Source organism: Adiantum capillus-veneris, chromosome 26 (assembly GCF_014529385.1).
Source record: "Adiantum capillus-veneris isolate H3 chromosome 26, ASM1452938v2, whole genome shotgun sequence".
NCBI classification, from domain to species: Eukaryota; Viridiplantae; Streptophyta; class Polypodiopsida; order Polypodiales; family Pteridaceae; genus Adiantum; species Adiantum capillus-veneris.
Window position 1 is genome coordinate 10,275,205 of NC_140956.1, and position 13,142 is coordinate 10,288,346.

Sequence of the window (13,142 nt, forward strand, 5' to 3'; positions counted from 1 at the left end):
TACTTTTAGATTTGAAAAATTACCAAACTATTAAAATTTGGGAAAATTCCCAAAATGGCCCTGAAATTTCTAAAATTTCTAAAATACCCTTTTATCAATTATGGATGGATTGCTCCTAATTTTGCGTAGTTTAGTCTTTTTGACAATTGAGATCTATCTTTAAGTGTCCTATATATAAATTTTTTCACCAATGAACTCACAAATAGAGACATTGTCCATGATGATAAGCCATTTCACCGTGAGGGCTCACAATGCCATTGAAAATCCTAGTTCTATAATCTTGGTTTTAGGGATAGCTAATCTTCTTATGGAGAGTTGCAGAAAGAAAAGTGTTGGGAGATGCTCGCAAGAATAGCAAGGGATACTTTAATTAAAATTTAAGGGCATTTTGGGAATTTTAGGCAAAATGTGAGGGGTATCTTGGGAATTTTATAAACTTGAGGGGTATTTTGGGAATTTCCCCAAATTTCAGGAATTTCTCCTTTGGATTTTGAATGCCCTCTTTGCAATGCATCCGCTATTTGTGAAATGCCTTAGACGGGCTGATGAAGTAATCTTGAAACAAGGGAAGGGGGCGGGCGAGAGCGATGCGTGGTTTGTAAGCTAAATAGGCCTATGTGTTGAAGCATGAGGGCATTTGGAGGAGGCTGTCGGCAGGAAGAGGAAATTAGGTGATCATATGGCTGTGCCTGATGGGGGCTTGCTAACGGCAGGCCAGGCCCCCGCCTCCCACCCACTGCCCACTGCTCGTGTTTGGTGAAGAGGGAGGACTCAGGAGGGGCCAGGGCCTTACTTAGATTTGTGGAGAGCGGGGTCATGCCATCACTGTTCCCTCCTCTTTTGCAAAAAGCAGAGGAAAAAGCCACCCCACCCGCTCTCTCCACAACAAGGGAATGCTTCTCTTCCCCATTTCTCACGCTGCCACTAACAACTTTATGTATGAGGTAAAGCGATATTCTTCTTACTCGCTTATCTTCTTCTACTTCTACTGTCGTTCATCATAAGACGCACTGCTGATCTCTCTCTCTCTCTCTCTCTCACACACACACACACACACACACACACACACACACACACACACACACAGGGAAACACCCTTTGCGAATTGGAGCTTGGGGTAGGGCAAGAATGTCCTGGCAGGATTTCGTAGATGGGCAGCTGATGGTGGAGCTGGCCCCTGGTAAGCACCTGAGTGCTGCCGCCATCATGGGCCAAGATGGCAACATTTGGGCTCAAAGCCACGCCTTCCCTGCGGTACTCTCCCTCCTCCTTTCCCTTCTCTCTCTCACACACACACACGCGCGCGCGCACACCCCCCCGTTTAAATTAAAATAAACATGGATAGTATTGAACCCGATATAAAAAGTGAGTTGCAGTTGTAGATCTATAAAAATCACAGCTTTCGAACTAGTTTGCCTTGAAAACTAAAGTCTAACAAATCCGTGTTGTCGAGATGAGGTAGATAAAAGGCGAGAGGGTGGTAGGGAGGTATTGCATTGGAGGAGGAGAGGAGGGGTGGGGTGTAGGGGGCTGGGGCTGGGGCTGGGGCTGGTAGGAGGAGGGTGCTTGAGGAGATTCACAAGCAAAGCTAGGAAGTCATAGGGCGAGACAGGGAGGGAGAATTTTCGATAATAATGATTTTACAAAATGAGTTACCATAGGTAATTAGTTTAGTATCTCGTCCACTTTATACGTCTGCCTGCCTGCCTGCCTGCCTGCTGCAGTCCGAGTGATAACATCCTCAACTAAAAGCTCTCACTTCAAATTTGCTGGAATCATCCCATTGTTCTTGTCGAGCTTCCTTTGTAGCTTGCAGAGTACCAGAATTGGAACTTGCTCAATCACCATGTTAAACTCTATGCAACATTCATACAATAGAGTTAAGAAATATCTTGATTTGCAAGTAGCAACAGGTTGGTACCATATGGACACTGCAAGAGTCGAGGTGGTGTGGTAAGACCTTACGCTAGTGTACTCTAGAGTTTCCTGCTTGAAAAGAGAGGGAATGGCAAACCAAAAAGTAGCGAAGCTAGCTAGCATGGCTCAATTATGAAGTGGGTGAGAGAGTAATGGTTACTTGATCTCCTCCCACATTACATGTTCCTAGCAGCAAAAAACAAAGATATATTCTTCATGACGATTTGCAAATCTAAAGCTCCTATGATCTATATGTCCTACAAAGCTTCACTCCCATATGTAACTTGCTTAGTATAGCCACAAACGCAAAGGAACATCATACCAAGAAAAAGAGAGCATACATACAAGGAAACCTAGTGTTTGGTGGTACCCTTGAGTAGAGATGTGAGGGAGAGAGTGAGAGAAGAAGATATGACACAAGTATGATGAGTAGATGACCCCCTATATAAGTCATACAACTCTTGGGCTATATCCAACGGAAAAAAAAAAGCACTTTCAATGCAATAAAAATCCTCAAATATACAAACTTGTATCTACTTATGTAGTAGAGCCTCATATCATGTAAGGTCAAAAGGGCTATGTATCTGATTTTCTCCCCTTCGAACAAGGAAAAATCTCACTTTGTTGGGAGCCAGCTAGTACATCACCTATTACAACTTAGGTAATAGAGGCCAATAAGAGAAAATCGACCCAAAAAATAATATAGATAACCAAAATAGTAGCCAATATAGCTTTTGTGATCTATCTAATTAATTTTTATATAACAAAAATTAATCCTTGATATAAAACTATGCATTTAGAAGTGTATGGTCTAGTAATCTTCAGCCAGCAAAGCATGAAAGCTAAGACAAAAAAACAACATAGACATCTTTATTTAACCACGAGTCTCAATGTAAAATAATCAAATATTATGCTAATGATGTTAACATGCTAGGAATTGAATCTTGATATAAACGTATATGAGAATTGCACATATAGCTCTTGTATGGGATCAAAGAAGCAAAAGGAGAGCATGAAACACGATTGTATGATTGTACATGATGAAAATCAACTTTGGAATCACAGACTTGTGTAAAATTGTTAATCTCTATTGTCCTACAATGTTTTGAAGCGATTTAATTTAATGATGTCTCATTGAAAAGGTCAAGAAAAGCAATTAATCTAATCCCTTCTCAACTCTGCCAAAAATAGACACAATTAAGGCACAATTTTTGGATTATCTCAAAATTGGTTTGGGATCACAAAGTCAATGTGAGACAAACAAATAAGTTTGAGTACTTTGAGAGAGAGAGAGAGAGAGAGAGAGCGAGCGAGAGAGAGAATTTATTAGAGTTACTAACTTTGAGATATTTATTGTTTAGTAGAGGTGAACTACTCTACATAAGAAAAATATTGAGATTTAAAATTGACTAGAATAATGACTAGAGCCTTAAGTAAGTAAAATTTATCACCTATGCTTAATCATAATTAAAGTAGAAAACCACAACAAAAGTACAAGCATAAACACATATCCAATTGCATGGATTAAATAGTGAAAAATTGCTTGTGATATGTGCTCTGTAATCTAGTTTATGAGCATAAGAGAATGAAGAAGCATGATAGTTGTGCATAGAGATCGAAGAAGAAGTGTATACAAAAGAGATATTGATCTCTAGGAGCATAGCATATAGCTTGCAAAGAGCTATGGTGATAGAGACTAAAACTACAATGCGCATATGTTTCAAGTCTTGTTCCTCCCTCTTGAATGCTTCGAATTGATTCAAGAGAGGTGCTACATACATAGAAGCACTCACACAGAGTAGATGCCAGGGAAGGCTATGAAGAAGAAATGAGATGGTGGAGAAGGTCCCTAGAGACACACAGAGGATACACAGACCCTCTACCAAGCCTTTGGTCTCATGAAGGAAAATTGTGGCTTTCTTGTTTCTCAACCTATATTTATACTAAAATCATTGTTGTCAAAATTTGTGTCATCATAAATTTTTCTCATCACAGCTCTCGAAAAACATGATCATAGATTTAAGTCATTTGGTTAGCAATTTTGCCTTTCGACAATTTTTGAGTCTTATCAAGATAATTTTTGGATAAAATTTTTAGTATTAAATTTTTTTATGATTTTACATATATGTAACTTGAATGTTTCTGTTTTTGCTCTCAATTTTGAACATTTTTCTAGAACCTGATTATGACTATTTTGAACTCAAGTTTACTATTAAAGAAGTACTTATTTATGTTTTAATACCTATAAAAAGATCGAGGATCTTACAACGTAGCAATCTTTCCCAAATCCTATCCGATTTCATGTGATACATGGTCTTACTAGGGTGATGGGTTGAAATTTTTTGCAATCTAATTAACGTTAAAAACTCCTTTGTGATGATTGGCTATTGACTCTTAGCTTAGCTACCACTATCAACAATAGACCAAAGACCATTGCACACTTTACATGCTTTTAGAAACTTTGCATTGCACATGAGTTGGAAAGGACACACCTGTAGATAGGCTAGGTTCCAAAGGAATGAGCCATCCAAAGGTTAAAAAAAATTGTACGTGTCCCTAATTGCTTTGAGTATTTGAATATAGCTGATGAGATTAATTTCAACTTAACCGTTGCAAGTAATCTTGCACTATTTGTTTTTTTTTTTTTTGCTCACTCCACCTCTCCAAATCTGTCAATGAGATTTCCATGGCAGTGGTGAGGAAAATTGTTGTGGAACTTTATAGTTTGGACTTTAGTGGTAGGGTCACCCACATTGGTTGTCTCATGGTGTAGGAAATCATGCGTACCCCCCAAATCTATAGCGGATAGTCCCTCCAAAGGCTTTAGTCTCCTCAACTCAACAATGATAGCTTCTTGAGTTTCTCAAGGCTTGATACGCTTCTAAAACAATATGTATACGCTCAAAGTTTTTCAAGCAAAACTGAACCCCTTGATTCCATTGGCAATTGTTTTACCCTATTACAACCTACTTGGTGTTTCTCTGGCTTGGATTTCTAAGAGCTTTTTGAGGACTATTTATTTACATATGGGCTCTTGGCTTCCTCTTGTTATCACCTTGATAGGTATGGTTGGTTCACTCTCTCATGAACTTGCAAGCTGCACCATTGCCAGATTTATTGCCATCTTGTTTTATTTTTTGGGATGTTTTGAAAAATCCACTAGAAAGTGAGTCACACCACACACTCCTTACAATACCTAGGAAGAGGCTCTAAGAACACATTCCTTACAATACCTAAGAAGAGGCTCTAAATTTTGTTCTATCTTAGGGTATTCATTCTTCCAATGAACATTAGCTCCATAGTTATGACAACTTCCCATTCTTGAAGTGCAAGTTTCCTCAGCCCTCAATTTGAAATGCAGTACAATGTGTTCATGTCCCTTGACACATGACTAGAAAGGTCTATAAAAGGTCGTGGAAAATAAGATCCCTCACCAATTGGCATCACAAGGAAGCTCTCATTACAAGGTATTAGAAGAACCATTGCCTACTTGTTTGCTTGCTCTTCTGGTTGCATTAACTTTAGAGGAACATGCCTTCGAGTGACATTAGGGGGATACCTATAAGTTGGTTGCCCTTGCGGTTGCATAAATACATAAGGTATGCTCCCATCATATTTTGGCCTATAGTGTCACGTGAGTCTCAAGGATGGTTTTTTGGAGCCATAGGCTATCCTTGAGGAGGTCCCTAACCCAAGATTTGCAGTGGTATTGGTTTTTGTGGAACCCTTAGTAATCGAGCCATTCTTTTGGTTGTTGTGTCTCCATAGATAATTGGGGTAAAACTTACCAATGGGCCACTTATGCAGATATAACAACAAAAATCCTATTGTTCTTTATATCAAATCTTGGGATTCTTCCCATAAATCTCATGGCTGTCTTGTAAATCTATGGCATCATGTGTACAACCATCTAAAATGGTATGTTTCATGCTATACAAGCTCACATGAAACTATTTGTTTAGCAACCCTTTGGAGAAGAGAAAAACAAGTCTTTCTTGCTTAGGAATTTCTCTCACTAGGCATCTAGATATGTATTGGCTCATTTGATTGGTGAAACCCCTTATAGTTTTCCCTTGATACTATTTGAAGTTATAAACCTATGCCACTATGTTGTCATTAATCCTAAATTTAGAGAATGAAGCTACAATTCTTTGAGCTAGAGCTTGGAGGTTTTTGATGCTTCCCAGGAGGGGAGCTTGGAACCAAGCCAAAGCTTTGCCTTCCATAGTAGCCCAAAACCCTCATACTACATATGAAATTCATAGACTCTATATTCATAGCACTTGATGAAAGCTAGCAAGGTAATCATATGTATTCCCCCGACCATTGTGCTCTTTTACCTAATTTTTGATCATGCTTTCCTTGCATGATTTGATCCGAGTTTTCTCCTCATAATCCAAAGGTCTCTAAACCAAACAATATTGACCTGTGACCCATTTGGCCTTTTATTGGTCTATTGGTCACCATGTTAGTCTTGTTTTGTTTGTGATTCAACAAGGTTTCCCACATTTAGTCAAGGCTTTTGGGATAAAATTTCCACTCTTTTCTAGCTTAGATTGGTCTTGATTTTGGGTAGATCTATGCTATTGAATTTGTGATGGGTTTGCTACCATTTCCTTTTTCTTGTTTGGAGTCCCATAACCCATTAAAAACACCTTGTGCAAAATTTCCTCAAATTCCTCTTTGTTCATTGTAAAGTCATTTTTGTCGGTTGAATCCATCTTGATAAATTATCTAAGGCAACATTTTCAATTTCCTCTATAGGAAGACGTAGATGATATTACTATCTAGGATTGATCCTAGCTTGGGATACATGACCATACACAACTTTGATAATTCTACTTGTTCCCAATAGCTCACTTCAAGTTTTTGTTTCCATCACAATATGTGTATTGGCTAGGACATAACATTCCATCTGTCCTTGAGGTGGCCTCTCAGGCACATCTTCTTGTGTTTCTCTAGCAACTTCATCACTTGTCCACCACATAAATATTTTCTACCAAACGGTATTGAGTCCCTCTTTGTCCATGTATTTATTGACTTTCCAGTTTAAAACTTCCTTGGAAAATACTATCTTAGGCTTAGAAAACTGCCACTTGGCAATTCTCCTCATGTACTTATCAAAAGGGTCAATATAGATTAGTGATCCATGCTCATTTCATACAAAGTGATCAAGATAGTGTGAAACCTCATGTTAGAGCTTCCTTCCTTATAAGATCATGAAAATTCACTGTGCATGCTTGAGCTAGTGTCGAAGTAAGTATTTTGATACCTCTTTTGGAACACACAAAATTCATCCCTCTTGGTTTACACTCTCTTCAATAGACACCCTACTCTCAAAATATTTTTCCAATATTCACATTTCCTAGCACTTTACCAAGTCTAAGGTTCTTCAAAGACTATCGATAATGCTTGCATTCAACCATTTACCTGATAAGTTACATTTACCTCTTGCTTGTGAACCACTTCAATGTCAACTTTATACTCTTGAATCCAAAAGGACTTGAGTATGCTTGTACTTCTATTTGTCATTTCTCTACCAAATCCAAGGATTAAATATCCCCGCCAATTGCAAGATCTACAAATGAAAAAGTTTCTCATTAGTCTATGATGTCAAACCTCATGTAATATTTTTATTAGATACCTTTATGCATGCAATAATTTCTACACTTATCTCCAACTAGATTTCATTCAATTAACAAGATTTTTGGAGTAAGTTTTAAGTGTTACTTCACTAGGCACTAAATCTTGCCTATGAGTATATCATTTTAATTTGAGGAAGCTGATAAATTTCAATTTGTGGTCACCCAACTACAAAAACTGATAGTCTCTTTCCTTGGCTTTGCACAAAAATGCCTCCAAGTCTTAAGGAACTTGGAATTGATTTACCCCTTCAAATTTGAGCTCAATTTTCCATTTGGAATTTCTTTATTTTTTGAAGGTTGGGCTCCAAGTGCATTGATGATTTGGATCTTATGACAGACATTTGCATAGTAAGAGCCATGGTGTTAAGAGTTATTTGGCAGTCCAAGAATGTACTATTGTTTCAAGGGAAGTGTGAGCCTCTGGACTCAAATGTAGTTTTAGAAATGTGTTGGTGGCGAATACATTGTAGTAAGACCTGCAAGTTAAAGATATAGGGTTTGATCGCCCTTCGACGTATTTTTTCTTGGTTATCCCTATGCAAAGGATATGCCAAGGCTCTTTGTGATTTTTTGAGTTTTAATCAATTCAAGCTCAACTGAGCATTTTAAAAAAAAAAAAAAAACCCTTACGTATGAAAGATGGTAGTCCATAGCTACTTTCAACCATGCATATAAACATATTGAAAATCATTTCAAACAAAGCATATTAAAAAACATTTAGCAAAATGTTTTTTTAGAAAACCCATGGAGAACATGAGAAATTACTCTTATTGTTCACATTTATAACAAAGGGCTTTTATTTACAAACCTAAAGTGAAAACATGCGCATATAAGAGAGTTCCAATTCATGCAATATTCATCACCAGAAAACATGAAGAGGGGTGAAAGTAAAGAGGATCACAACCACATTCATAGCCCACACGAGGGGAGAGACACACCCTCATTTCAAGTTGCAAGATGATTGCTCACACACATGGGCACCTTTACTCTCAGACCCCACCTACTATCGCGGGCTACAACAACACATGCTTCCATATCCACATCTTAAAGTCATAGAACACTCACAATTTAAATTGATGAAATGTTGGATTTTCAAATATTTTTAAATTCTATTATATAGTTTTTGAGTGTACCCACTCAAATGTATTGAAAGAAAACTATGTATCTTTCACAACAGTAACTCATGTGGCAAGAGACTTCCACATACCGCATTGATAAAATTTGTACAAAGTATGATCTATATACATGTGTGATGTAAGTCCCATGGTAGGTGGTGCAAGTTGGTAATGTGATTTCCCCCCAAGTATAAAACCAAGTTTGGAGATTCTAGACCAATAGGTCATACTTAATAGCAAAAAAGTTGATAACATCTAAAAATCTTGAAACTATGATTATACCAATATTTAATCAAACATACTTCGTCTCTCCTTAATGGCTTCAAAACAAAATTATTCACTGCTTATATAGTGCAAGCATAGTCTCCAGAAAAGAAAACGTTACAAGAAAAATAAGCAAAGAAAACACAAATGTATGAAGGAGCACTCCACCACCTCTCTTTATATGGACTTTTGACTTTCCACTTCCATGGGTTTTTTCATTTCCCAAACTCACCCATCACTTATCTACTTAAGATGTTTTGATTTGCCAAAAAAAAAAAAAAAAAAAAGAAGTATTGAAAGACTTTTAATTTCTTTGAGATTGGGGCGATCTAAATTTGTCTTCAAAAATAAATAAATTGTGAGTGCACTTTACGATTCTCTTAGAGCCACACAATATTTATAACTCCTTGCTATTTTTCTAGAAGCCTTCTAGCTATATTTTAAGTTTTCTTGAGAATAGTATTTCAAAAGGACTATTAGATGTATGATGCTCTAATTCCTACAGGTAACTTCGGATGAGATTGAGAGCATTGCGAAAGGGTTCAATGATAGTGATGAGCTTGCTCAACATGGTGTTATACTAGGAGGAACTAAGTACATGCTGATTCAAGGAGAGCCAGGCCAAGTTATACGAGGAAAAAAGGTAAACTTGCCACACTTGGAGTAACACCACTATAGGTATGTGATAACAAGAATGTAAGATCAAGGTATGTGGCAACATACTTGTACATATATAGTTAGAGTCTTATCATACTTCAAATTTTCTTTCACATTAAGGGTATGTGTATCTTCTTTGTGTCATTGCATGTAGACTAACTACATTTCATTGAATGAGTTGTTAAAAACATGTATAGATATATGAACAATGCCCATGCAATACATTGGGGATAAAGGATGTGTGTATATGCACTTATGTCTATATACACGAAATCGTGGATACTTACTTGATGTTAGGAAATAGGATGTAGCTAAGTAGATATTAGAGTAGCTTACTTTAATGGAGAAAGATAATTTTCACACACAAGAGAGAGAGAGAGAGAGAGAGAGAGAGAGAGAGAGAGAAAGAACACATGATTTACGAGGTTCACTCAATTTGGGCTATGTCCACAGGAAAACAGCCACTCAATGGCTTTAATACTTCAAACTAGAAGTAGGTTATAAAAAGGATTATACCCTTAATGGAGCTCCCGCCTTGTTTCACTCTCACCACCTCACACTCACCTTGTTTCATCACCTTCACAATGCATTTTGTGTGTAGAAGAGGCCTCCTTTAATAGGCCAAAAGGGATGCCCTCTCTCATGAGAGACAACCGTGTGTAACCGCCCTTGTGTAGACAAGTTCAAGTTAGAGTTTCCAATGCGCCCATGTGTGGATGTCCGTGAGAAGACAAGTTCGCCTATAATTTGGCCACCAGCTAGTGACCACCGACCAATCGATCGATCGTTTTTTGAACACTTTTCGACTGTCATCTGATCATAATATTTTGACGAAAAGAGAATATTCCGACAGATCCAGTCTTGAGCAAAGCTTGAAATTAAACGTGATTTTTTAAATTTTTGACGAGTAATTTTTTTAAAATACACGATGGCTTCTCCTCATAATGGAAGCCTTACAAATGTGCGTTTTCAAAACTAAAAATTAAAAGGGTAATTCAAACTCCATACTCAGCAGTAGACAAACCCCCCCCCCCCCCCCCCCCCAAAAAAAAGTAAAAAATAAAACCCCAAACGCAAACCCACCAAAAAAAGAAAGAAAGAAAGAACAAACCCACCACCCAATGCACACACTCTATAGCTTTAGATAGTTGAGATTGCACATGTGAGAAAATAAAGTAACATGTATGATTGACTAAAATCAAATGAGGATAAGAATGCACATTTGTTTGCCTAAAATGACATTTGGAAAAACAAAGCAGAGTTCTTAAAAACAAATTGATTGTATACCTTTTACAGGTGTTCACGTTATCACAACGTAGTCTTATCTAGAAGTTCATTCGGGCTAACACAATTTTTAGAGATTTTTCAGGGAAAAGGAGGCGTGACAATAAAGAAAACAAGTGCTGCTCTTGTAATTGGCATATATGATGAAGGGATTCAACCAAGTGAATGCAGCATTGTGGTTGAAAAGCTTGGTGATTACTTGATTGACCAGTGTATCTGAGCAAATTTTTTGACTTATAACGAGAACTTGTGAGAGTAACAAAAGGAGTTACATGTGGTGATTGTTGAGACAAAAGGGATACAATGAAACCACACTTCTCAAACCCTTTGTCTCTTTTGTACATGACGCTTAAAAGGTTTTTAAATCATGAGACACTTATTAGAAGTCATTGTTATAATTTTCTCTACTTTTACTTTACATGTCAATCCTTCAAGATGTTTTTGGGTATTTATGACATGCTAGCTTGAATCTAATAGAACATCATTCCCATGCATGTAATAGTGCTTGAGTTGCTATCTTTCTTTGGAGTCTCAATGCCTCAAGGATATCTACAACGGGTTCTAGCATGAAGACCCCATCAAGGAATTATGGCAAGCAACTAGTAGCACGAAGATCAAAAGTTCTGCAAGCCATCCAAGGAGGTGTGATGTAAAACGAACCATGATAGTAAACTTGGACATGGTAGACATGTTTCTCTTTATATGCATAATTTTTCTTTGAAGGGTTATGATTCATGTGTAGGTGTAGTTGTTAAAGAGTCGGTCTCTCATCAACGAGATCAATGTTCAAGACCCACTTGGGCAACAAGAGCCATTTTTGTGGGTCATTGAGGCTCCTTGAGATTCCCATAGACAACAATTCCACAACAAAGTCATCATCAAAGACCTATGTGGTTTAGTGCTCGTTTAGTCAGGAGGGCTTTAATGGCATTGACAATAATGATTCAATAAGCTTGTATATAGAAGTGATGTATTACTCCTTGGAAGACCAATTGTTACAAGGTTACCAAGAGGATGCTTATGTACTCTCTAAGTTATGCAAACAGTTTGCAATTGACCCAATTGTAAGGCTTATATCAAATTACAAGGTCAGCAAGAGGATGCTTATCTATCCTCTCTAATGTAAACAATTTGCAATTGAACCAATTGTGAGGCTTAGATCAGATTACAAGGTCACCAAGAAGATGCTGATCAGTCCTCTTAAAGTTATGTAAACAATTTGGAATTGGACCAATTATAAGGCTTCAATCAGATTACAAGGTCACCATGAAGATGCTTATCAGTCCTCTTAATGTTATGTAAACAATTTGGTATTGGACCAATTGTAAGGCTTAGATGAGATGACCACAAACAATTCAAGACAAAGCTTCCATAATGACCTTCTGAAGGTGCATGGGTGATTATACCACTCAATGCTACCTGCACGTTATACCTTGAATCCATGCCCTTAGGATTGATACATAGTTTTGGAATGGATGTCTTCTTTTGGTCCACCTTATCATGGATGATGCATACATAGTGGTTGTGTTTCTAAAAAAGTGCACCATGCATAGTTTAAGTTCTTACAACTTTTTGTTATGCCATGTGAATTTCTCTTTCTTGCATACCTCTTTCTTGTAGGCTTAGTTTGGTGAGTCTACCCTTGGCTCGAGTGAGCTACTTAAGTTGCACTTAGAGAAATAACTCGTGTCATGCCAAGGGCATATCCAAGGGAGGTCATGGACCTGGGCCAGTAAGTGGCCAGCTGCCAGTGTGGAACAGGGGATTCAGTAGCCACGGGCTATATAAGAGAGGCTGGGCGGTGAATCCAGGTCAGGCAGTTCCCTAGGCATTACATTGGCATCAGAGCTCAGGAGAGGAGAGAGCTATGGAGGAAGGCTTTGCATGGAACGAAGGCGTTGCATGTGATCTCTCTCTCTCTCTCTCTCTCTCTCTCTCTCTCTCTCTCTCTCTCTCTCTCTCTCTCTCTCTCTCTCTCTCTCTCTCTCAGTTGGAGGTGAGGCATGGCCTCCCTTTCTTTGCGGTCTTTCTCTCGCTCTCTGTCGTTATCAATCTGCCAAGGATAGGAGCACGACATCGCATGGGCCATATCCCTTATGATAAGGCGGAGCAAGGTCGAGCAGAGTTGTGTAGCGGCCGTGTGTAGGCGCTCTTGGAGTAGGAGAGATTCAATTCTCAACCAAGTCAAAATCGTGCACAGGTGGGTTCAGCGGGGTCGCGGCTCCAAGGGGAGAAAATCTCGACCCTGCAATGCATCAAG

At 38.2% G+C, this 13,142-nt stretch overlaps 1 protein-coding gene across 1 annotated transcript; it reads left to right on the forward strand.

The window, feature by feature from the left end:
• The first annotated feature begins 946 nt into the window (after positions 1–946).
• LOC147422987 (profilin-2-like) lies at positions 947–11,267 on the forward strand. Its single transcript, XM_086500988.1, has 3 exons — positions 947–1,254; positions 9,447–9,584; positions 10,968–11,267. The coding sequence occupies exons 1-3, from the start codon at positions 1,129–1,131 to the stop codon at positions 11,100–11,102; spliced, it is 399 nt and encodes a 132-aa protein (XP_086357114.1). The 5' UTR covers positions 947–1,128; the 3' UTR covers positions 11,103–11,267.
• Positions 11,268–13,142: the final 1,875 nt, after the last annotated feature.

Coding starts and splice junctions, on each gene's coding strand:
- LOC147422987 (XM_086500988.1), top strand. CDS start 1,129: ATGTCCTGGCAGGATTTCGTAGATGGGCAGCTGATGGTGGAGCTGGCC. Junction 1,255..9,446: donor AAAGCCACGCCTTCCCTGCG/GTACTCTCCCTC, acceptor TAATTCCTACAG/GTAACTTCGGATGAGATTGA. Junction 9,585..10,967: donor AAGTTATACGAGGAAAAAAG/GTAAACTTGCCA, acceptor GAGATTTTTCAG/GGAAAAGGAGGCGTGACAAT.